Source organism: Aquarana catesbeiana, linkage group LG01 (genome assembly GCF_042186555.1).
Source record: "Aquarana catesbeiana isolate 2022-GZ linkage group LG01, ASM4218655v1, whole genome shotgun sequence".
In the NCBI taxonomy this organism is placed as follows: domain Eukaryota; kingdom Metazoa; phylum Chordata; class Amphibia; order Anura; family Ranidae; genus Aquarana; species Aquarana catesbeiana.
The window spans coordinates 161,382,356-161,409,657 of NC_133324.1; the positions used below are offsets into that span (position 1 = coordinate 161,382,356).

The 27,302-nt window shown below is 43.2% G+C and overlaps 1 protein-coding gene across 3 annotated transcripts in view; it reads left to right on the forward strand.

Moving 5' to 3' along the window:
• ADGRV1 (adhesion G protein-coupled receptor V1) overlaps positions 1-27,302 on the forward strand; it is a 774,317-nt gene that overhangs the window by 651,188 nt on the left and 95,827 nt on the right. For all 3 annotated transcript variants that reach the window (XM_073624499.1, XM_073624500.1, XM_073624501.1), the window contains one exon: positions 3,166-3,344. In XM_073624499.1, the coding sequence (XP_073480600.1) occupies positions 3,166-3,344 (179 nt within the window). The remainder of the gene's footprint in view (positions 1-3,165; positions 3,345-27,302) is intronic.

Here is a 27,302-nt window from a genome sequence, read left to right on the forward strand (position 1 = left end):
TACAGTTATAAGGCTCAAGGTACAGCAGTACCTAGGCAAAGCATGTACATTGCTTTTCAGGGGGGAATTTAAGGCAAAATTAGATTTTTCCAGGGTACAATACAAGGTTGAGGGATCATCCTCAGCATTCAGACTTTATAAAGAATGCAATAAGAAATGTAAGGGTGCAATTAGGACGGCTAAGATAGAACATGAAAGACACATAGCGGAGGAGAGCAAAAAAAATCCCAAGAAATTCTTTAAGTATGTAAACAGTAAAAAAGGGAGGACAGACCATATTGGCCCCATAAAGAATGAGGAAGGACATCTGGTTACAAAGGATGGGGAGATGGCAAAGGTATTGAATTTATTCTTCTCCTCAGTATTCATGAGTGAATCGGGGGGCTTCAGTAACCAAAACTGCAGTGTTTATCCTCATGACACAACACAGGAAGCACCTACATGGTTAACAGAGGATGGAATTAAAATTAGACTTGAGAAACTTAACATTAATAAATCACCGGGACCAGATGGCTTGCATCCGAGGGTACTTAGGGAACTCAGTCAGGTGATTGCCAGACCGTTGTTCCTAATTTTTACAGACAGTCTATTGACTGGAATGGTACCAGCTGATTGGAGAAAAGCCAATGTAGCACCAATATTTAAAAAGGGCCCAAAAAACATCCCTGGAAATTACTGACGAGTTAGCCTAACATCAATAGTATGTAAACTCTTGGAGGGGATGATAAGGGACTATATACAAGATTTTAGTAATAAGAATGATATCATTAGCAGTAATCAGCATGGATTCATGAAGAATCGTTCTTGCCAAACCAATCTATTAACCTTCTATGAGGAGGTGAGTTGCCATCTAGATAAAGGAAGGCCCGTAGACGTGGTGTATCTGGATTTTGCAAAAGCATTTGACACAGTTCCCCATAAACGTTTACTGTACAAAATAAGGTCCGTTGGCATGGACCATAGGGTGAGTACATGGATTGAAAACTGGCTACAAGGGCGTGTTCAGAGGGTGGTGATAAATGGGGAGTACTCAGAATGGTCAGGGGTGGGTAGTGGGGTTCCCCAGGGTTCTGTGCTGGGACCAATCCTATTTAATTTGTTCATAAACGACCTGGAGGATGGGATAAACAGTTCAATCTCTGTATTTGCAGACGATACTAAGCTAAGTAGGGCAATAACTTCTCCGCAGGATGTGGAAATCTTGCAAAAAGACCTGAATAAATTAATGGGGTGGGCGACTGAGGTTCAATGTAGAAAAATGTAAAATAATGCATTTGGGTGGCAAAAATATGAATGCAATCTATACACTGGGGGGAGAACCTCTGGGGGAATCTAGGATGGAAAAGGACCTGGGGGTCCTAGTAGATGATAGACTCAGCAATGGCATGCAATGCCAAGCTGCTGCTAATAAAGCAAACAGAATATTGGCATGCATTAAAAGGGGGATCAACTCCAGAGATAAAACGATAATTCTCCCGCTCTACAAGACTCTGGTCCGGCCGCACCTGGAGTATGCTGTCCAGTTCTGGGCACCAGTCCTCAGGAGGGATGTACTGGAAATGGAGCGAGTACAAAGAAGGGCAACAAAGCTAATAAAGGGTCTTGAGGATCTTAGTTATGAGGAAAGGTTGCGAGCACTGAACTTATTCTCTCTGGAGAAGAGACACTTGAGAGGGGATATGATTTCAATTTACAAATACTGTACTGGTGACCCCACAATAGGGATAAAACTTTTTCGCAGAAGAGAGTTTAATAAGACTCGTGGCCACTCATTACAATTAGAAGAAAACTGTAAGAGCGGCAAGGATGTGGAATTCCCTTCCACAGGCGGTGGTATCAGCGGGGAGCATTGATAGCTTCAAGAAACTATTAGATAATCACCTGAATGACCGCAACATACAGGGATATGTAATGAAATACTGACACATAATCACACACATAGGTTGGACTTGATGGACTTGTGTCTTTTTTTCAACCTCACCTACTATGTAACTATGTAACTATGTACTAGGGTCTAGGAACAATGTATATTTATATATACTCCTTACAGCAATGCTCACACTTTGACTTTAGGTCAACTTTAATAGAAGTATGTGAAACACACTTTTAAGAACTAGAACAACTAGGATAATGTTAATTACAAGATTCAAATATTTTTTTACTGTGTGCTACAGAAATGGGGATGTTTCATATTACGCAAGACTGTTTAGCAGAGTTTCCGTGGGATGTGGAATGAAATCTGCAGCACAATGTTTGATTGTTGAAACTGTGAAGTATTTGTCATATCTTTAGTGTGTATACAACATATGGCAAGTACCTACAAGGCTAAGTGACTTCTGCAGTCTTAATAAATTCACAGAAAATCCTTTATTTTTAGATATTTTATTTAAAAGTCATCCAAACTACTTTGAATGTGTATGAATTAGGGTAGTCATACAAATTAAAACCAGATTGCAATCTCAGAAAAGTGGAATACCGACATTAGTTCTTTCTTGTTACTTTGATTTCTGGTGTAGTCTTGCATTAGTCAAATATTATTACTGTATATATTATAATCTTCTGTCTTCTGTCAGATATGTCTCAATGGCTATGTACTGTCTAATCAGACCAGAGGTGGCCAGGCTATTCAATGACATTACGTATATTTAAAGTGTAGAAAAATAAGGATGCCTGTAGAAGCTCTTCTGTATTAATAGAGTATTGCAGAATAGTGTGAATGAGAATGCTCCATGACCAGTACTGATAAAGGTGGAGACAGTGTGAGGGTGACAAAGGTAAATAAAAGCACAATCTGTACTTTTACTTCCTAAACCCCACCCAAAACAGTTTTTTTTAAGTTTTATTTATTTATGCCTGAATTTTTATAGAGGGACATTCTGATAAACCAAGAAATATAAAAATATCCAGCCTGATGGATAACTGGAACAGTCGTGTTGACGCAGGACTTGTGCTGTTAAGACTTTTTTCAGTAGCGTTCCACTCCAATCACTTTTAGATTTATTATGCAATATTGATTTTTATATATTACTGTGTCAGGGGAATTTTGTGGTAATTTGTATTTGTGTAAAAACTACAAAAACTTTGATAAAATGGTTATGTAAATGTATTACAAAGTTTTAGAGTTGAATCTTAAAATATAAATGTGATATCTGCATTATTTTTCAGGCAGTAAACTTCTGGTATATTCTGGTGATGAATGATGAACATGCAGAGAAGCGTCACCTGATCTTCTTTATACTTGGATGGGGACTTCCTGCTGTTGTTGTTGTCTTACACTTGGTCATCCTTAAAAGTCTTTATCATAAAAGTATGACTGACATCTATGGATTGGTCCATGGAGACATGTAAGTTTTCTAAATGTAAATATTAGTACAATACTCATTGCGCTGTGTGTAACAGCTAATGAACACCAAGTGAAGGGCAACATAATGCTGTTGTCCTGCACTTGGTCATCTTTTAAAGTCTTTATCATAAATGTATGAATGACATTTATGGAATTGTCCATGAAGACATATACGTTTTCCTAAATGTAAATATTAGCACAACACTCTTTAAAATGTGTGTGACAGCTAATGACCATCAGATAGTAAAATATAGTAAACTCAGGGCTTTTTTTCAGATGGAACTTGGTGGAACTTAGTTCCACCACCTCTGGCTCAGGCCCTCTGCTCCCTGCTCACCACTATTATGCCGCGTACACACGACCGGACTTTCCGGCAGACTAAGTCAGACGAGATCAGTCTGTCAGACAATCCGATCATGTGTGGGCTAATCCGATCGTTTTTCAAAGAAAAAGTCTAACGGACCTAGAAATAGAACATGTTTCAAATCTATCCGACGGACTAATTCCGACGGACTAAAAATCGGGAAAACCGTTCGTCTGTGTGCTAGTCCGACGGACCAAATACGACGCAAGGGCAGCTATTGGCTACTGGCTATTGAACTTCCTTGTTTGGTCCCGTTTACGTCATCACGTTCAAAATAAACGGACTTTCGAACGGACTTAGTCCGTTCGTGTGTGGCCAAGTCCGTTTGTTTGGAATGTCCGTGGAACTCCGCCGAAAGTCCGTCGGAAAGACCGTCAGACCTAGTCTGCTGGAAAGTCCGGTCGCATGTACGCGTTACATTACTTGTAAACATTGAAGTCTGGCTTGTGTGTTTACAAGGGACAGCTTGTCTCTCAATGGCTCCCACATATCTGATTTCCTGGGTGGACAAGGAAGATGCAGGTGCAGAGCAGATCCCAACCCCCCCACTGGATCATTTCCCTACAAGTGAGAGAGGAGCCACCTACAGTGTGTGGAGAGGTACTAGAGCCAACAGGGTGTTTCATTTTAATACAGCAACACAAGTAAGACATGTGGAAAATGGTGGAGCTTTTAAGGAGGGAGGGAGAAGATGGGGGCAGTGGAAGGGGGGTTGCATGCAGAGGTCAGAGCTGAAGAGGGGTGAAAGTGAGATGTAGATGGGGGATGCAGAGGTAAGCAGCTGAGGAAGAAGGCTAAACTCTGCACTCTGTGTGTAGTGCACCCCTTAACTTTGCACTGTATGTAGTGCACCCCGTGAACTCTGCACACTGTATGCAGCGCACTCCTGAACTTTGCACTGTGTACATACGCAACTGCAAACTCTGCACCTAGCACACCCTGGAACTCTGCACTCTGTCTGTAGTGCACCTCTGAACTTTGCACTGTGTGTAGTGCACCTCTGAACTCTGCACTCTGTATGTAGCACACCTTGGAACTCTGAACTCTGTGTGTAACATTCCCTGCCCCCTGAGCTATGCACTTTGTACGTAATGCACTCCTGGAATTTAATGCCCCTTTAAGTGCACTGTTAGTGAAATTTGATCTCACCCACTATTTGATGCAGTTTGGCGGGTGTGTGTGTGGGGGGAAGGTTGGTTTTGGGGGGGTCGTGGTTGAGTTCCTGCACCTATTTTCTGAGAAAAAAAGCCCTGAGTAAACTGCTCTAGTAACATCCACCTTAAGTTTGTTCTTCTCCAGGTGGTAATACAAAAGATGGGCATCAGTTGCTCTCTAAAGAAACCTGAACCATTTTTTGGAGACAATGGGAAGACAGATCAGTATAAATAATGGATTCTTGGCTCCTGAAGAACCAAGGACCTAGTGGTAACAGGTCCTAAGGTGGATGAGCTGAAAAAGTTCTTCTGTAAACTTTCCCTCATACAGTCATGCAGCACCTCTCTTAACCACTTCATTACAGGGCACTTTCACCCCCTTCCTACCCAGGCCAATTTTCAGATTTCAGTGCTGTTGTAATTTGAATAACAATTGCACAGTCATGCAACGCTGTACCCAAGTGAGATTTTTTTTTAACAAATAGAGCTTTTTTTGGTGTCATTTAATCACCTCTGGGTTTTTCTTCTTTACTGATGTGCACTGGTGAGGCTGCACTTATGGGTGCTGATGAGGTTGCACTTATGGGCGCTGATGAGGCTAAATTTATGGGCACTAATGAGGCTGCACTGATGGGCACTAATGAGGTTGCACTGATGTGCACTGATAGGCACTGCTGAGGCTGCACTGATAGGCACTAATAAGCTGCATTGATGGGCACTGATGAGGCGGCACTAATGGACACTGATGATGCTGCCCTGATGAGGTGGTACTGATAGGTGGCACTGATAGGCGGCATTGATGGACACTGATAAGCTGCACTGATGGGGCATTATCAGTGTAAACAGTGTGCTGACAGCCTTGCCAGTTATCGGCACTCCTTTCCTCACACAGGCACAGCACGTGAGGAAAGGACTGTCAATAACCAGCAAGTCTGTTTACATGTGATCAGCTGTGATTGGACACAGCTGATCACATAGTAAAGGGCTGCTGTGATTGGCTCTTTACTCCAGTCTGTGATCGGCTGTGTCCGAAGAACACAGCAGTCACAAATCGCTCCTGCTGTGCGGCTCAAGGGGCGTGCAGGGGGCCGGAGTTCTGGGAGGATATCTATGGACACCCTCCCAGACCTATAGTACCATGCTGTAGCCATCTTTTGGCTATAGCTTGGTACTAATATGGGTAAGCTGGGGACAGATGCAGGTATTTCCACAATGTCAAAGTACTTTGCTTCTTTCAGTAGGCCAGCATCATTCATTAGCCTACACTTAGGTCTCAGCAAGAACTTGGGAAACGAAGGTTGTCTCAAATAGTTATCACTTCCCAAGCTGACACAACTAAGACATGCACCCTAGTGATTAGATGGACTGCTAAATATCCATAACTTAAAGTGGTTGTAAAGCCCAAGGTTTTTCACCTTAATGCATTCAGGTGAAAAACCTTCTGTGCTGTAGCTCCCCCCCCCACACCCCCCCTTTTTCTTACCTGAGCCAGATCTGATGCAGCGATGTGCACGAGCACTCCAGCCGCTGTCTCTCTCCTCATTAGACAGATTGATAGCAGCAGGAGCCATTGACTCCCGTTGCTGTCAATTAAATTCTGTGAAACAGGGGTGGGGCAGAGTCCCGCTGTCTGTGTCAATGGATGCAGCAGCGGACTTGAGAGCGAGCCCGCAAGGGTGCCTCCGGGGAAAGCAGCTAAAGGAAAATTGTAAAAAAGAAAATTGTATAATGTGTGGCCAGCCTTAGAAGTTAACTCTTTTCAAACAGCAAGCAACTTGAAATTAGAAACACACACAAAAGAAGGAGCACTTATGCCTCGTACACACGGTCGGAATTTCCGACAACAACTGTTTGATGTGAGCTTGTTGTCGGAAATTCCGACCATGTGTAGGCTCCATCGGACATTTGCTGTCAGAATTTATGACAACAAATGTTTGAGAGCAGGTTCTCAAATTTTCCCACAACAAAACTTGTTATCGGACATTCTGAGTGTGTGTGCACGACGCACACAATTCCACGCAGAAGAGCTGCACTGGCTATTGAACTTCATTTTTCTCGGCTCGTCGTACGCGTTGTACGTCACCACGTTCTTGACATTCGGAATTTTCGACAACATTTGTGTGACCATGTGTATGCAAGACAAGTTTGAGCCAACATCCGTCTGAAAAAAAATCCATGGTTTTGTTGTCTGAATGTCCGTGTGTACACGGAATTATGATAACTACAGCCTAACTTTTTGCAGATCACATCAAAATATGAAAGCACTGACTGCAAACTTAACCGATCCCTATTGTGACATCTGTACTCTCAGCTTCATCCTGTTCAGAGATTTTCCAGCTCATAGGACAACAACATCTAAGCACCAGCAGACTAAAGGGTTGATTTAGGGTTGATGTACTAAAACTGGAGAGGGCACAATCTGGCGCAGCTGTGCATTGTAGCCAATCAGCTTCTAACTTCAGCTTGTTCAATTAAGCTTTGACAAAAAAACCTGGAAGCTGATTGGTTTCTTTGTAGAGCTGCACCAGATTTTGTACTCTCCAGTAAATCAGCCCTTAACAGTGATTGCTGGAGCATGTCAACTGTGCATTTAACAAAAACAGATCTACAAAACAATAAGTAACATATAAAAGTTTAAAAGTGAAAACATTCTTAATTGGAGTCTGCCTAGTCTTTGCTGAAGTGCAAAGTCCATAACGCTTCTGGATTAAAGTAGATGTAAACCTTAACTGAATAACAATAACTTTGCTCTAGCCACTTTGTATGATTTCTCAGGATTGGTTTACTGATGGTGACAACAGTGGACCATGCCTTGTTAATGTGTGTTGAAACAGCCTCTAGTAGTCGATATCAGATGTCAGTGTCACAGGGTTACAATGTAGAAGCACAACTGGGAGACAAGGACAGATAGTTGTCGCCCTATAACATGAAGTACCTGTACAAAGTATGCAGGTATTTCAAATTATCGAAAATTACTTTTGAAATTATATTGACAGGTTAAACCTTATATGAGAGTTTGTTTACTGGGTTTACTGGGTGTACTTTAAGTCCAGTCTGATGTTGCAAGAGTTGCTCTCATTATTGAATCTTTATATTACGTAACAGTTCAGATAGTAAAATCAGAGCCTGCACCTGCTATCACACCAGCTTTTTCTTATTCCTGGAGAGAGTGTTACAGAACTACCTCCACTCAATCAAAAGGTCTGTGGGGTGTGCTGAAGGTGTGCTGCCGTGTTTTAAAATACCCAGTATATACACCCTTAATGCCAATTATCCTGAGTACATGTATATTTCAATATGACAATGCTCAGCAATCAGAAAACCAGTATAGTGTTTACCAGAATGACATTACAATTTGTTATTAAAATGCTTATGTATCTTTCTTCTAGGAAGCCTAATGTGTCTTCTTAGCCTTCTGAACCTTGTAATATAGGGGTGTTTGGTGTCTGAGCATTATCTTCCTCTACACTGGTGCAGCCACTTTATAGGGAATTAACTAAATTACTGTAAAAGTTATGGAATATACTGTAAATAAAACTTAACTTCATGGAGTTCCATTTAGGCTAATATAGTTTTTATATATATCTATATACATATATATATAAATGAATATAATATATATATATATATATATATATATATATATATATATATTTAATTGGATCCTGTCCAGCCTGGCCATAATATATGTATGAATGTGAGTTAGGGATCTTAGATTGTAAGCTTCTTGATGGCAGGGACTGATGTAAATGTTCAATATACTGTATATGTGAACCCCTTGTGTAAATTGATGGCGCTATATAAGTCTCTGTAATAAATGAATAAATATACACACTATTGTGCAAACATTTTAGGAAGGTGTGAAGAAACGCTGTAAAGTAGGAATGCTTTCAAAAATATATTTTTAAATTGTTTACTATTATCAATTTACAAAAATGCAAAGTGAGTGAACAGAAGAAAAATCTAAATCAAATCAATATTTGGCGTGACTAAAAACCAGCATTGATTCTTACACTTACACACTTTGTACACTTGCCTAAGGTCAGGGATTTTGTAGGATTAGAGTTAGGTATATGATTAACTAGGGTTGCACCAATACCACTTTTTTAAGACCGGGTACAAGTACAAGTACCATTATTTTTTTCAAGTACTTCCCGATACCGAATTTCCGATAATATCATGTTACAGTAGCACTGATGGGCCCTGATAGATGGGATGTGTACTATGCCAGTAGTTTTTTATTTTATTTATTTTTTTGCAATTTAAATTTTTACAATTTTTTTAAATTATATTTTTACAATTTATATATTTTTGTTATTACTGTTACAATGCTTTCTTTTTACAATTTTACTTTTAAATATTTATTACAAATGTTTCCTTTTTTTTCAACCCTGTTGGGGGGGGGCTTTGGTGAGATATCAGGGGGCTAAATAGACCCCTGACATCTCTGCTTTGAGACAGGGAAAGGGACTAAGGACACAGATTCCCCAGTCCCTTTCTCTGTAGCCTTAGCTGCACTAAAGATGAACGGACAGGAGACTGAAGCTCCTCTCCATTCATAAACTGAAGCATCATAAACACAGTTTACGATGCTCAGTTATGAATGCAGAGAGTCAGTGTGCATTCAGAAAAGGAAGGAGTCGGTAAATGACATAGATACCGGCTCCTTTCTCCAGTCTCCATCCTTACAGATCTGGGGCAGGGGGGACTGGAGGAGGACAGAGGGGAACCGGAGAAGGAGCGGAGGGGGAGTAGGGGGGGAGTGGAGAGGGAGCAGAGGAGGACACAGAGGGGGAGCAGAGAAGGAACAGAGAAGGAGCGGAGGAGGACACGGAGGGGGAGAGGAGAAGGACATGGAGGGGGAGCGGAGAAGGACACGGAGGGGGAGTGGAGAAGGACACGGAGGGGGAGCAGAGAAGGACATGGAGGGGGAGCAGAGGAGGACATAGCAGGGGACCTTACTAGCACAGAGAAGGAAATGGAGGAGGACACAGGGGACAGTCAGGGATGATTGGTGCAGCAGTGGGTGCCGTTACAAACTCAGATCTCCCTGTATAGATTTAAATAAAGCAGCTGAAAGCCATGAGAGGGAGAGGCAGAGAAGCCCTTGACTGCTCAGGTATTGGATTAGGCATCAGAGCTTTTGCATGAGTACTCGTGCAAATGCTCAGTATCAGCACCGATACTGATACTAGTATCGGTATCGGTGACCCTATGATTAACCAATTATATAAAGCAGGTGCTAATGATCATCAATTTCATATGTAGATTGAAACACAGTCATTAACTGAAACAGAAACATCTGTGTAGGAGGCTTAAGAACAGCCAAACTCTGCTATTAATTTGAGGTAGTGGAAGACAGTTTCATGTCACAGGTGCATTTCAAGATGTGCTGTTCAAGCTCTTTTGAGGAAGCACAAAAAATGTGCAATGTTGAGGACTGTAAATGCAGTGGTCTGGCAGTACTGTTTGGAGAAGTGGTCTTCGTGGAAGAATTGCGGCCAAAAAGCCATACCTCCGACTTGGAGACAAGGCTAAGCAACTGAACTATGCACGAAACCATAGGCACTGGGCTTCAGACAAATGACAGCAGGTGCTCTGGACTGATGAGTCAAAATTTGAAATATTTGGATGTAGCAGGAGGCAGTCTCTGAAGGGCTGGAGAGCTGTGCAATAATAAATGTCTGCAGTAAAAGCATGGTGAAGGTTCCTTACAAGTTTGGGGCTGCATTTCTGCAAATGGAGATTTGATCAGGATTAGGGATGGGAAGAACAGCCCCCCCCCCCCCTCGTTTGGTTCGCACCAGAACACATTGCGCTGTGATTGGCCAAAGTAGGCAGGTCAGGTGCAGGCAGCACCCGTCAATGCACTGCGATCTCGCAGTGCAATATGGGGCGATCCGCAGCGGGCAAATTGCCGCGAGAACCCATATGTTCATTTGTTCTATGAACAAACTAACAGTTGATGTTTGAGTCGAACAAACGTTCGACTCGAACATTGAGCCCATCCCTAATCAGGATCAAAGGTGTCCTCAATGCTGAGAAATACAGGCAGATGCTTATCCATCATGCCATATCATCAGGGAGGCATGTGATTGGCCCCAAATCTATTCTGCAGCAGGATAACGACCCAATGTCAATGCCATAAAGAACTATCTTCAGAGTAAAGAAAAGCAAGGAGTTCTGGAAGTGATGGTTTGGCCTCCATGGAACCCTGATCTCAACATTATTATTATTATAAAGGATTTATATAGTGCCAACAGTTTACGCAGCGCTTTACAATATAAAAGGGAGACAATACAGTTATAATACAATAAAATACAAGAAGATTAAGAGGGCCCTGCTCAGAAGAGCTTACAATCTAATATTAATACAATCAACATCATCGAGTCTATCTAGGATTACATGAAAAGACAGAAGGATTTGAGGCAACCTACATCCACAGAAGATCTGTGGTTAGTTCTCCAAGATATTTGGAACAACCTACCTGCCGAGTTCCTTTAAAAACTGTGTGCAAGTGTACCTTGTGGAATTGATGCTATTTTGAAGGCAAAGAGTGGTCACACCAAATTTTGATTTGATTTGGATTTCATTTATGCTCAATTACTTTCTATTTTGTTAATTCACAGAATTTTTTTCACACCTGCCTAAAACATGTGTATATATATACTGTATGTGTGTATATATATATATATATATATATATATATATATATATATATATATATATATATATATATAATTGTTTAGTTGTTTTTAAGTAGTTGTTGGAGCATTTTACAATGAAATCTTCTTGTCCCTCAAAGCAAACTCTTGGGGAGTTAGAGTTGGTACACTTAACTCCTATTATACCTCCTCAAGCAGCTTTGTGTTTTCTGGTGGTGATAATTATAAAACAAATTTCAGCTTAAAATAGCTCCTTCCCCAGTTGAAAAAAGTAATACTATATAATAAGTACTGCGTATACAAAACAATTGGAGGCATTATTAACTCTGACATTCCAATTCAAAGGTTTTTTTCAACTATACAAGGAATAATGTGTAAGAAGAAAGAACAATCAACATAGAATTTGACTGTAGTGATTATTGCACATTAGTAGATCAAGACCACTGTGATTGCCCTTCTGAGTATATGTTTCTGATACACTTGGTAAATATATTGCTGCAAATAGAATTAATAGGGGACATTATAGTAGGTATAAACAAACAAATGTTTTCCCAGCACACTTGTACCATCCTCTTCAGGTATGTATACTTCATCCACTGTACTCATAAATGAGTAGTCTGTTTTTACTCCTCCACTATCCTGGATACAGTGGAGAGAAGATGATTAATGTTTCTGCCTAAGGTCATTGTGCAATACAATACATGGGAGAGTGCAACAGAAGAGCTGATATGTCAGCAGCCCTAAAATTATGTTTAAAGTGTAAATCTAAAATTTACATTTAGTTCTTATGTATATTAATTGTGCAATTGTTAAACATATTTGTAAACTTTGCTTTATCAAGATATTTCTCCTTTCTGTGGATTATAAGAATAATGGTCCAACATTTTTCAGGCTAGCACAAATATATTGGGTGGTAGCTACACGCACCACCAAAGTATAATGCCGCGTACACACGGTCGGACTTTTCGTCTACAAAAGTCCGACAGCCTGTCCGACAGACTTCCGGCGGACTTTCGGCGGACTTGCAGCAGACTTTCTAACGAACGGACTTGCCTACACACGACCACACAAAAGTCCGACGGATTCGTACGTGATGACGTACACCGGACTAAAATAAGGAAGTTCATAGCCAGTAGCCAATAGCTGCCCTAGCATGGGTTTTTGTCCGTCGGACTAGCACACAGACGAGCGGATTTCGGGGTCCGTCGTAGTTACGACGTAAAGATTTGAAGCATGTTTCAAATCTAAAGTCCGTCGGATTTGAGGCTGAAAAAGTCTGCTGAAAGTCCGGAGAAGCCCACACACGATCGGATTACCAGCCAGCTTTAGTCCGTCGGCGTCCGTTGGACTTTTGTAGACGAAAAGTCCGACCGTGTGTACGCGGCATAACTGAATACAAAAAGAAACTTGTTTATACCTGAGCGTTGTGTCACCAAAAAAGTACATGAGCTACTTTGGGGAAGAATCTTGCATTTTTGGCATCATAGTCTTTTAAGGAGCACCTGAAAAATGATTGAAAAATGCATGTTCATGCATGTTTTTTAAAGTCTGTGGGGCCAAAAAATTCTTGACTCTGCTCCTGCACTATAAGTTGTATTTACAAATGCATAAAAAAGCCTCTAAATTGCTTGGTTATGCTCATGCTAAAGTGTGGATGGGGGCCTATGGACAACGCAGTTAACAGGAAGTGGAAGTGAGGGAATTAGTATATATTGGTGTAATCACAGATGAACCCAGACACCAAGACAGGAAAATATTATTATTTGGGGTTAACAATTATAATCGTTAATGTTTGATAATTATGACACCTGTCAGATCCCTTCTCCCAATACTTTATTGCATTTTATGAGTTATAACTTTGCTGTTAATGAATTAGACCTCTCTTATAGGTATAGACCTAGTTTGATTGATGTGTACAGTGAAATGTAATTGGAATATCATTTAGAGCACTGATGATTTATTGGCAACCGACAGTGGTGCTCAGGTATATGCACATATATATACACATATACACATATATGTGTATACACACATATATATATATATATATATATATATATATATATATATATATATATATATATATATATATATTTATATATATAGTTGTTTTGTGCCCAAGATGAAGGAAAGGCATGCGGAGACCACTGAAAATGGCACAGTTTTTATTTGGTTGAGTGAAAATAACAAATGACAGTGGAAGAACAATGGCAACGTGCTAGCATCACAATCTCAAAGTAATGGAATGTCAGAGTTTCTATATTACAGGTAACACTGGTGCAAAAGCTCTTAGCAATGTTAGCGGCACATTGGAGTAGTTCCAGCACTCATGATGTCACTGAACAAGGCTTACCTTATCGAACCACCATCTGAGTAGCAAGGTGGCTGTTAGGCAGGGCAGCATTTTATGCAGCACTTGTGCCCTGTACACATGATAGGATTTTCCGACAACAAATGTTGGGTGTGAGCTTGTTGTCAGACCGTGTGTATGCTCCATAGAATATTTGTTGTCGGAATTTCCGCCAACAAATGTTTGAGAGCAGGTTCTCAAATTTTCCCACAACAAAACTTGTTGTCGGAAATTCCAATCATGTGTACATAAGTCCGACGCACAAAAGTCCACACATGCTCGGAATAAAGCAGAAGAGCCGCACTGGCTATTGAACTTCATTTTTCTTGGCTTGTCATACGTGTTGTACGTCACCGCGTTCTTGACGTTCGCAATTTCTGACAACATTTGTGTGACCGTGTGTATGCAAGACAAGTTTGAGCCAACAACCTTTGGAAAAAAATCCACGGTTTTGTTGTCGGAAAATCCTATCGTGTGTACAGGGCATTTAAAGACCGATGAACGGACATATGTGGCAGCTCTAGAATTCCAGCGGTAGTGCAGCCAGCAGCAATATCCCTACTCTGCCATTCCTCATCAGGAACCTTTCCCTAAAGCTACCTACACTGTCCCTATCCAGTGTCGATCCTGTCCCTACACTATCCACTTCTCAAATGCAGTGGGGAAGTGCTATTTATTACCATTTCCCTCACTAAAGATGGCTGTTGAGGCTATCAAGTGTTGTAGCGTCCAGTCAGACTGCTGCTCTCCTGGTGGCACCTCTGTACAGTGGCCAGAAACACAGCACCACCTACAGAGGGAAGGGCAAACTGCTCATGCCTACATGCCTGTCTCTGGTTTCAGTAAGGTACATTTTAATTAAAATAGCACATAATGTGGTATGTGACTTTCCTATGGTATCAAGGGCTAAAAATTGTGCCTTCACCTAAAAGTAAACTATCATTTTTAAAGTGGACTGACCCTTTAATCCAGACATTACCAGAAATGGTGAATAGTTAGTGCACTGCTACAAATCAAATTGGCCTTTTCTTAATGACCAGTTGCTAAATAAAATTCCACAAAGGGCTTACTTTATCTAGGAGTGTGTAAATCATTTCTGTCCAACGCTCTCATTTCATAAATATCATAGTTATATAGTGGTCTAAAAATAGTCTGGATTTTTCATTAGCAGAAGCTCCTACTAACCACAGCTATTTTAAGGGAATGACATCATTGCAATCTGTCAACACTGCTGATAGCAATGGCAGGTACTGTTCTAACCACAAACTGTCACGGTTGCTGTGAAGTCTGGCTGACATAAGAAAAGTTCTGTTTGCCTTCATTTTGAAAAGCAACATAAATAGCACAGTATGAGTTGCAGAAACTAGACCACGCCAGCTTAGTGGAAAAATATCACCTAGCGTGCTGGGATGACAGCAATGTTTTTTTTTTCTGGATTTTAAGGAGTTTCTGCGAATCCTGTTTCCATTCTTTAGTAAGCGTTTAAATGTATCTTGATCAAAAGGTTTATATCCAAACCATAGAAGATTAGTGGGATCCCAGAGATTACCTGTGTAATAATGTAGGCAGAGCTGAAGATCTCTGTTTAATATGATAGGGTTATGTCAGGTCACGGACTAGGGAAAGCCCTGGTACAAGAGTATGCACATGTGAGACAATGAAATAGTCTGCATGGAGCAGGGCACAGAATAGTGTTGCTATTTGTAACTGCTACTTAGTATTAATAGTAGGCTGACTAAGCAGTGTAGTTTCAATATAGGTTGATAACAGGCTGGAAGTTTAAATCAGTAACAGAGTTAGAGAAACTCAGGTTTTTCAGTGAAAATAAAACAAAGCAATTAAAATGCTTATTATAAATGTGCATAATAATATTGGGGGTATTTGTAGCAAAGGCTAAAATCTGGGTGAATTTAACATATTTTTCTCAAAATTATGCACCAAAATCCACTGATCTATCAACCTGTGTCGTTTATTGTTTAATTTAGTTTTAGGCAGGTGTGAGGAAATGCTATAGAGTAAGAATTCTTTCAAAAATATATATTCTAATTGTTTGTTTTTTATCAATTTACAAAATGCAAAGTGAACTTACAGAAGAAAACGCTAAATCAAATCAATATTTGGTGCAACTACCCATTGGCTTCAAACCATCATCAATTCTTATAGGTACACACACTCAGTTTTTGAAGTAATTCAGCTGGTAGGTTGTTCCAGTTGTTCCAAACATCTTGGAAAACTAACCACAGATCTTCTGTGGATGTAGGTTGCCTCAAATCCTTCTGTATCTTCATGTAATCCCAGACAGACTTGATGAGGACACCATTGATCCTGATCAAATCTCCAACTTTGTTTGCAGCCCCAAACTTGCAAGGAACCTCCACCATGCTTCACTGTTTCCTTCAGACAACCAGGATTTTGGTCAGGATCCTCACTGATTCTGTCTGGGATTACATGAAGAGACAGAAGGATTTGAGGCAGCCTACATCCACAGAAGATCTGTGGTTAGTTCTTTAAGTTGTTTGGAAGAACCTACCTGCCGAGTTCCTTCCAAAAACTGTGTGCAAGTGTACCTAGAATAATTGATGCTGTTTTGAAGACAAAGATTGGTCACACCAAATATTGATTTGATTTGGATCTCTCCTTTGTTAAATTATTTTCCATTTTGTTAACTGATAAAAATAAACTATGAACACTTCTGTTTCTGAAAGCATTCTTAATTTACAGCATTTTTTCACAATTGCTTAAAACTTTTGCATAATACTGTACAGGGCAGCCATCAGGAATTTTGGGGCCCCTTACACAGCTTTAGGCCTGGGCCCCATGGAACCCTCCCACTGGCCCTCCCACTGAATCAGCCCACATTGTGGAGACTGGAGGGATAGATGGATGGATGATGTTGGGCGTGGATGTGGATACTGGAGGGATGGATGGAAGATGCTGGGCGTGGATACTGGAGGGATGGATGATGCTGGGCATGGATGTGGATACTGGAGGAATAGATGGATGGATGATGCTGGGCGTGGATACTGGAAGGATGGATGGATGATGCTGGGCGTGGATGTGGATACTGGAGGGATGGATGGATGATGCTGGGCGTGGATACTGGAGGGATGGATGGATGGATGATGCTGGGCTTGGATGTGGATACTGGAGGGATGGATGGACAGATGATGCTGGGCGTGGATGTGGATACTGGAGGGATGGACGGATGATGCTGGGCGCGGATACTGGAGGGATGGATGGATGGATGATGCTGGGCGTGGATGTGGATACTGGAGGGATGGATGGATGATGCTGGGCGTGGATACTGGAGGGATGGATGGATGATGCTGGGCGTGGATGTGGAGACTGGAGGGATAGATGGATGGATGATGTTGGGCGTGGATGTGGATACTGGAGGGATGGATGGATGGAAGATGCTGGTGTGGATACTGGAGGGATGGATGGATGATGCTGGGCGTGGATGTGGATACTGGAGGAATAGATGGATGGATGATGCTGGGCGTGGATACTGGAGGGATGGATGGACAGATGATGCTGGGCGTGGATGTGGATGCTGGAGGGATGGATGGATGATGCTGGGCGTGGATACTGGAGGGATGGATGGATGGATGATGCTGGGCGTGGATGTGGATGCTGGAGGGATGGATGGATGATGCTGGGCGTGGATACTGGAGGGATGGATGGATGGATGATGCTGGGCGTGGATGTGGATACTGGAGGGATGGATGGATGATGCTGGGCGTGGATGTGGATACTGGAGGGATGGATGTATGGATGATGCTGGGCGTGGATGTGGATACTGGAGGGATGGATGGATGATGCTGGGTGCGGATACTGGAGGGATGGATGGATGGATGATGCTGGGCTTGCAAGGAACCTCCACCATGCTTCACTGTTTCCTTCAGACAACCAGGATTTTGGTCAGGATCCTCATTGATTCTGTCTGGGATTACATGAAGAGACAGAAGGATTTGAGGCAGCCTACATCCACAGAAGATCTGTGGTTAGTTCTTTAAGATGTTTGGAAGAACCTACCTGCCGAGTTCCTTCCAAAAACTGTGTGCAAGTGTACCTAGAATAATTGATGCTGTTTTGAAGACAAAGATTGGTCACACCAAATATTGATTTGATTTGGATCTCTCCTTTGTTAAATTATTTTCCACTTTGTTAACTGATAAAAATAAACTATGAACACTTCTGTTTCTGAAAGCATTCTTAATTTACAGCATTTTTTCACAATTGCTTAAAACTTTTGCATAATACTGTACAGGGCAACCATCAGGAATTTTGGGGCCCCTTACACAGCTTTAGGCCTGGGCCCCATGGAGCCCTCCCACTGGCCCTCCCACTGAATCAGCCCACATTGTGGAGACTGGAAGGATAGATGGATGGATGATGTTGGGCGTGGATGTGGATACTGGAGGGATGGATGGAAGATGCTGGGCGTGGATACTGGAGGGATGGATGATGCTGGGCATGGATGTGGATACTGGAGGAATAGATGGATGGATGATGCTGGGCGTGGATACTGGAGGGATGGATGGATGATGCTGGGCGTGGATGTGGATACTGGAGGGATGGATGATGCTGGGCGTGGATACTGGAGGGATGGATGGATGGATGATGCTGGGCTTGGATGTGGATACTGGAGGGATGGATGGACAGATGATGCTGGGAGTGGATGTGGATACTGGAGGGATGGACGGATGATGCTGGGCGCGGATACTGGAGGGATGGATGGATGGATGATGCTGGGCGTGGATGTGGATACTGGAGGGATGGATGGATGATGCTGGGCGTGGATACTGGAGGGATGGATGGATGATGCTGGGCGTGGATGTGGAGACTGGAGGGATAGATGGATGGATGATGTTGGGCGTGGATGTGGATACTGGAGGGATGGATGGATGGAAGATGCTGGTGTGGATACTGGAGGGATGGATGGATGATGCTGGGCGTGGATGTGGATACTGGAGGAATAGATGGATGGATGATGCTGGGCGTGGATACTGGAGGGATGGATGGACAGATAATGCTGGGCGTGCATGTGGATGCTGGAGGGATGGATGGATGATGCTGGGCATGGATACTAGAGGGATGGATGATGCTGGGCGTGGATGTGGATGCTGGAGGGATGGATGGATGATGCTGGGCGTGGATACTGGAGGGATGGATGGATGGATGATGCTGGGCGTGGATGTGGATACTGGAGGGATGGATGGATGGATGATGCTGGGCGTGGATGTGGATACTGGAGGGATGGATGGATGATGCTGGGCGTGGATACTGGAGGGATGGATGGATGATGCTGGGCGTGGATGTGGAGACTGGAGGGATAGATGGATGGATGATGTTGGGCGTGGATGTGGATACTGGAGGGATGGATGGATGGAAGATGCTGGTGTGGATACTGGAGGGATGGATGGATGATGCTGGGCGTGGATGTGGATACTGGAGGAATAGATGGATGGATGATGCTGGGCGTGGATACTGGAGGGATGGATGGACAGATGATGCTGGGCGTGGATGTGGATGCTGGAGGGATGGATGGATGATGCTGGGCGTGGATACTGGAGGGATGGATGGATGGATGATGCTGGGCGTGGATGTGGATGCTGGAGGGATGGATGGATGATGCTGGGCGTGGATACTGGAGGGATGGATGGATGGATGATGCTGGGCGTGGATGTGGATACTGGAGGGATGGATGGATGATGCTGGGCGTGGATGTGGATACTGGAGGGATGGATGTATGGATGATGCTGGGCGTGGATGTGGATACTGGAGGGATGGATGGATGATGCTGGGTGCGGATACTGGAGGGATGGATGGATGGATGATGCTGGGCTTGCAAGGAACCTCCACCATGCTTCACTGTTTCCTTCAGACAACCAGGATTTTGGTCAGGATCCTCATTGATTCTGTCTGGGATTACATGAAGAGACAGAAGGATTTGAGGCAGCCTACATCCACAGAAGATCTGTGGTTAGTTCTTTAAGATGTTTGGAAGAACCTACCTGCCGAGTTCCTTCCAAAAACTGTGTGCAAGTGTACCTAGAATAATTGATGCTGTTTTGAAGACAAAGATTGGTCACACCAAATATTGATTTGATTTGGATCTCTCCTTTGTTAAATTATTTTCCACTTTGTTAACTGATAAAAATAAACTATGAACACTTCTGTTTCTGAAAGCATTCTTAATTTACAGCATTTTTTCACAATTGCTTAAAACTTTTGCATAATACTGTACAGGGCAACCATCAGGAATTTTGGGGCCCCTTACACAGCTTTAGGCCTGGGCCCCATGGAGCCCTCCCACTGGCCCTCCCACTGAATCAGCCCACATTGTGGAGACTGGAAGGATAGATGGATGGATGATGTTGGGCGTGGATGTGGATACTGGAGGGATGGATGGAAGATGCTGGGCGTGGATACTGGAGGGATGGATGATGCTGGGCATGGATGTGGATACTGGAGGAATAGATGGATGGATGATGCTGGGCGTGGATACTGGAGGGATGGATGGATGATGCTGGGCGTGGATGTGGATACTGGAGGGATGGATGATGCTGGGCGTGGATACTGGAGGGATGGATGGATGGATGATGCTGGGCTTGGATGTGGATACTGGAGGGATGGATGGACAGATGATGCTGGGAGTGGATGTGGATACTGGAGGGATGGACGGATGATGCTGGGCGCGGATACTGGAGGGATGGATGGATGGATGATGCTGGGCGTGGATGTGGATACTGGAGGGATGGATGGATGATGCTGGGCGTGGATACTGGAGGGATGGATGGATGATGCTGGGCGTGGATGTGGAGACTGGAGGGATAGATGGATGGATGATGTTGGGCGTGGATGTGGATACTGGAGGGATGGATGGATGGAAGATGCTGGTGTGGATACTGGAGGGATGGATGGATGATGCTGGGCGTGGATGTGGATACTGGAGGAATAGATGGATGGATGATGCTGGGCGTGGATACTGGAGGGATGGATGGACAGATAATGCTGGGCGTGCATGTGGATGCTGGAGGGATGGATGGATGATGCTGGGCATGGATACTAGAGGGATGGATGATGCTGGGCGTGGATGTGGATGCTGGAGGGATGGATGGATGATGCTGGGCGTGGATACTGGAGGGATGGATGGATGGATGATGCTGGGCGTGGATGTGGATACTGGAGGGATGGATGTATGTATGATGCTGGGCGTGGATGTGGATACTGAAGGGATGGATGGATGATGCTGGGCGTGGATGTGGATACTGGAGGGATGGATGGATGATGCTGGGCGTGGATACTGGAGGGATGGATGGACAGATGATGCTGGGCGTGGATGTGGATGCTGGAGGGATGGATGGATGATGCTGGGCATGGATACTGGAGGGATGGATGATGCTGGGCGTGGATGTGGATACTGGAGGGATGGATGGATGATGCTGGGCGTGGATGTGGATACTGGAGGGATGGATGGATGATGCTGGGCGTGGATGTGGATACTGGAGGGATGGATGTATGGATGATGCTGGGCGTGGATGTGGATACTGGAGGGATGGATGGATGGATGATGCTGGGCGTGGATGTGGATACTGCAGGGATGGATGATGCTGAGTGGGAGATGAAGATGATGAACTTGCATTGTGGAAAATGGATGAGGATGACTCTGGATGGGGATGAGAGTTACAAAGTGAAGAGACTCTCCACAATGTAACTCTTATCTCCACCGAGAGTCATCCTCATCCATTTACACTATGCAACTCAATCATGCCAGCTCGTCAGGCTCAGGTATTACATTCCCATCTAAGGCAAAGGAGATTAAAAATAAAGTTCAAATATACAGCACAGGGGGCACAGCAGAACATCAACTTTTTGTGACTTACCCTCCCACGCCGCTCTCTATCTTCCTATCTGCATGCACCTAACAGGGCTGGGTTGTTCACCGCTGACAAACTGACTACACCCCCTGCCAGAGTCCCGGCCAATCAGAGCTAACCTAGCAGCAGCAGCCAGCAGGCTCCACCTCAGCAGGGAAAGAGTGCTATGGAGCAAATGCTGGCCTCAATCACCTGCAGGGGGGAGGGGCCTGCTAGTGGAAGGTGGCGTGGTGGCTCAGACATGTAAGCTCCCTCCCTTCTTCTCCTCTATAGCGCCCGCCGCGGGGTGTGTGTGTGTGTGTGCTAGTGAAAGAAAGAGCAGCTCATCAGACTTGTGTATGCTCCCTTCTTCTTTTCTATAGCAGCAGCCAGAGGGGGAAAGGGGGGCCCGGCCAGGCGGGCCCCTTGGGACGCTCGGGCCCCTTACAGGAGTACTGCCTGTACCCCCCTGATGGCGGCCCTGGTACTGTATATGAGTAAGAAGTGGGCAGTATATAATGTATGCTTCCAGTAAACTGAAAATACAAGTTAGCTTATATTATGTAAACAAAACTTTAATGCAAAGTCACAAACAGATTTTATTTGGCTAATATCCTTACAATTAAAGCTTGAATTGTTCAACACCCATTACTAAAGTGGATCTGTTTTCAAATAATAACTTATATTATCCATAAACCCAATTACTTAAATATCATATCAAGTTTACCATGGTAATGCCATTAGCTAATTTACAGTAAATAATTTGCAGCTTTTATTGAAATAATATCTGGTGATTCTGCCATGAAGGTATTATTTTCAGAAAATTCCTGTTAAAGAGTGACAACGCGCCATGAAAACAAGGTTTTGAAAGAATGTAGACAGGATGTGGCTGCAAAGAGGCCATAGGAGATCAGCATCACTGACATGCAACAAAGGATTGAAAAAAGTTAAAGCAATTATTTTATTTTTAAAAATGGCACATGCTTATGATTAGGGATAGGCTTTATGTTCGACTCGAACATTGGCTGTTCGCCCGTTTGCTGACTAGCGAACAATTTGAGGTGTTCGTGGCAAATTCGAAAGCCCTTTAAAAGTCTATGGGAGAAATCAAAAGTGCTGATTTTAAAGGCTAATATGCAAGTTATTGTCATAAAAAGTGTTTGGGGACCCGGGTCCTGCCACAGGTGACATGTATCAATGCAAAAAAAGTTTTAAAATGGCCGTTTTTTCGGGAGCAGTGATTTTAATAATGCTTAAAGTGAAACAATAAAAGTGTAATATTCCTTTAAATTTTGTACCTGGGGGGGTGTCTATAGTATGCCTGTAAAGTGGCGCATGTTTCCCGTGTTTAGAACATTCTGACAGCAAAATGATACTTCTAATTGAAAAAAAGTCATTTAAACGTACTCGCGGCTATAATGAATTGTTGGTCCGGCAATACACATAAAAGTTCATTGATTACAATGGCATGGGATTCCCCTACATGGGAACCCCGAACCAAAATTAAAAAAAAAAATGCGTGGGGGTCCCCCCAAATTCCCCCCTCTTACATCACTGGGAAAGCCATAGAGAAGTCCCCGTGTGTCAGAGGGGGGGCGGGGTCACCGGGTGGCCCTCTGTTATATAAGAGCTGTCACCTGAACAGAAGCGTCACACAGCGGGAGACTCCCATTGAGGCGGATCTCCAAGGAAGGAAGCGGAGAAGAAGATGCTGGAGGAAGATGCTGGACGAGAAGAGCGGAGGAAGAAGCAGAGGAAGATAGAGGAGAACAAGATGGAGGAAGAAGAAAAACACAGAATGAACACCAGAAGAAGATAGAAGAAGAAGCCATTAAAGAAGACATTAATAAAGGAATTGTCAAAAACCATCTATTGTCCTTTTTTGACACTTTTCTGTGAAATGGTAGGCACCAATTTACACCGGGGGCAGGATCTGGGGGTCCCCTTGTTAAAGGGGGCTTCCAGATTCCGATAAGCCCCCCACCCACAGACCCCCACAACCACCGGGCAAGGGTTGTGGGGATGAGGCCCTTCTCCCCATCAACATGGGGATAAGGTGCTTTGGGGGCTACCCCAAAGCACCCTCCCAATGTTGAGGGCATGTTGCCTGGTTCGGTTCAGGAGGGGGGGGCTGCTCTATCACCCCCCCTCTTTTCCTGCGGCCTGCCAGGTTGCATGCTTGGATAAGGGTTTAGTATGGATTTTTGTGGGGACCCCACGCCATTTTTAAAAAAAAATTTGGTGCGGGGTTCCCATTAAAATCCATACCAGACCTGAAGGGCCTGGTATGGAATTTGGGGGGGCCCCCACGCTTTTTTTTTTAAATTTTGGTTTGGGGTTCCCCTGGGGGGGAATCCCATGCCGTTTTTATCAATGAACTGTTATGTGTATTGCCGGACCAATAATTCATTATAGCCGCGAGTACTTTTAAATGACTTTTTATCTTTAGAAATTACATTTTGCTGTCAGACTGTTCTAAACACCGGAAACATGCGCCACTTTACAGGCATACTATAGACACCCCCCAAGTACGAAATTTAAAGGAATATTACACTTTTATTGTTTCACTTTAAGCATTATTAAAATCACTGCTCCCGAAAAAACGACCGTTTTTAAAACTTTTTTTTGCATTGATACATGTCCCCTGGGGCAGGACCCAGGTCCCCAAACACTTTTTATGACAATACCATGCATATAAGCCTTTAAAATTAGCACTTTTGATTTTTCATGTTCGTGTCTTATAGACTTTAACAGTGTTCACGTGTTCAAACTAACTTTTTGCCTGTTCGCATGTTCTTGTGCAAACCAAACGGGGGGGGATTTGATCGGCCTATCCCTATTTATGATACACAATGCTTTAGCAAAATAAATGTGATTCAGTTAGGGTTTACATCCACTTTAAAGCTTTGTTGAGGGAGAGTAGTTACAGAAGGTGCAGACACCTTAGAGTGACTGTTATAAAACTTTAGCACTACTTTTGTCATTAACACAGGTTTGCGTTAGAACATTTGAGGTACACTTTAACGGCTTACTGTAAAAAAACAAAAAAGCAATTATGAGATAAAAAAATTGTGCGTAAATAGCAGAGCATTAAAATGTGTTGCTAATGCAGAAATTAGACAAAGAGGGTTTCGTTTGTGCAACAGCACAGACATGGAATAACAAATTATAGCAGCAGCCAAAGCAAAGACTTTTGTGACTAAGAATGTCCATCTGAAAATCTGGGAAGACCAGTTAAGCTATTCATTAAAGCAAGTCCAAATAAAACAGGAATACTTTGAGCTGAGTCATTTGTGTGAGCCGGAAGATAACAAATATCTTGAAGATAAAGAAAAGTATTTAGCAAGAAATAACTCACTTTAGCCAAAACGAAGTGTACCATTGGTTACATAATGTTTGTAACAAAGACAGTGCGTATTATTATGGACATGAAAATCTCTGGTTATGCTATCTGTTCAGACACACTACTTAAGAAAAGGTTCTAAAATGCCAGGAGAGTACAAATAACCCCAAAAGTACCCCTTTTTTGGAATGTAGACAGTTAAGGGTACTTAGTTGTATTTTCTTTAACAATTTTTTTTTAATGGAAAAGAAAATATAAATTAAATATTTTTTGTTGTTATTTTAAGTTATTTCTCACACATAGCATAGGCATATTTACAATTACACCCCAAAACACATTCTGCTACTCCTCCTGAGTATGGGGATACCACATGTTTTAGAATTTTTCACAGCCTAGAAGCCTAGAGAGGCCCAAAATTAGGGATGAGCTTCGAGTTCGAGTCGAACTCATGTTCGACTCGAACATTGGCTGTTCGCAAGTTCGGCGAACAGCGAACAATTTGGGGTGTTCGCGGCAAATTCGAATGCCGCGGAACGCCCTTTAAAAGTCTATGGAAGAAATCAAAAGTGCTAATTTTAAAGGCTTACATGCAAGTTTGGGGACCTGGGTCCTGCCCCAGGGGACATGGATCAATGCAAAAAAAAGTTTTAAAAACGGACGTTTTTTCAGGAGCAGTGATTTTAATAATGCTTAAAGTCAAACAATAAAAGTGTAATATCCCTTCAGGTCTGGTATGGATTTTAAGGGGAAACCCGCGCCAAAAAAAAACAAACAAAAAAAACGGCGTGGGGTCCCCCTAAAAATCCATACCAGACCCTTATCCGAGCACGCAACCTGGCAGGCCACAGGAAAAGAGGGGGGGACGAGAGTGCGGCCCCCCCCTCCTGAACTGTACCAAGCCACATGCCCTCAACATTGGGAGGGTGCTTTGGGATAGCCCCCCAAAACACCTTGTCCCCATGTTGATGAGGACAAGGGCCTCATCCCCACAACCCTGGCCGGTGGTTGTGGGGGTCTGCGGGCGGGGGGCTTATCGGAATCTGGAAGCCCCCTTTAACAAGGGGACCCCCAGATCCCGGCCCCCTCCTGTGTGAAATGGTAAGGGGGTACTTACCCCTACCATTTCACTAAAAAACTGTATCTTCCTTCATCTTCTTCTTCTTCTGGTCCTTCTGGTTCTTCCTCCGGCGTTCTCGTCCAGCATCTCCTCCGCGGCGTCTTCTATCTTCTTCTCCTCGGGCCGCTCCGCACCCATGGCATGGGGGGAGGCTCCCGCTCTTCTCTTCATCTTCTTCTTCATCTTCTTCTCTTCTTCCTTCTTCTCTTCTTAATTTTCTTCTCCGGGCCGCTCCGCATTCATGCTGGCATGGAGAGAGGCTCCCGCTGTGTGACGGCGTCTCCTCGTCTGACGGTTCTTAAATAACGGGGGGGCGGGGTGACCCCGCCCCCCTCTGGCGCACGGGACATGACGGGACATCCCTGTGGCATTCCCCGTGACGTCAGAGGAGAGGAGACATGTTGTTTGTTCCTAGTAAGTAGGAACAGAGAAATGTCTCCTCTCCTGCTCAGCCCTATCCCCATACAGTTAGACCACACTGAGCGAACACACAGTTAACCCCTTGATCACTCCCTAGTGTTAACCCTTTCCCTACCAGTGTCATTTACATAGTAATCTGTGCATTGTTATAGCACTGATCGCTGTATAAATGTCAATGGTCCCAAAAATGTGTCAAAAGTGTCCGATCTGTCCGCCGCAATATCACAATAATGCTAAAAAATGCTGATCACTGCCATTACTAGTAAAAAAAAATAATAAAAATGCCATAAATCTTTCTCATAGTTTGCAGAAGCTATAACTTTTGCGCAAACCAATCAATATACGCTTATTGCGATTTTTTTACCAAAAATATGTAGAAGAATATATATTTATTTTTGGGGGGTATTTATTATAGCAAAAAGTAAAAAAATATAATTTTTTTCAAAACTGTCAGTCTTTTTTTGTGTATAGCGCAAAAAATAAAAACCGCAGAGGTGCTCAAATAGCACCAAAAGAAAGCTCTATTTGTGAGAAAAAAGGACACAAATTTATTTTGGGTACAGCATTGCATGACCGCACAATTACCAGTTAAAGCGGCACAGTGCCAAATTGTAAAAAGTGCTCTGTTCAGGAAGGGGGTAAAACCTTCCGGGGCTGAAGCGGTTATGTACCGGACATTGTATC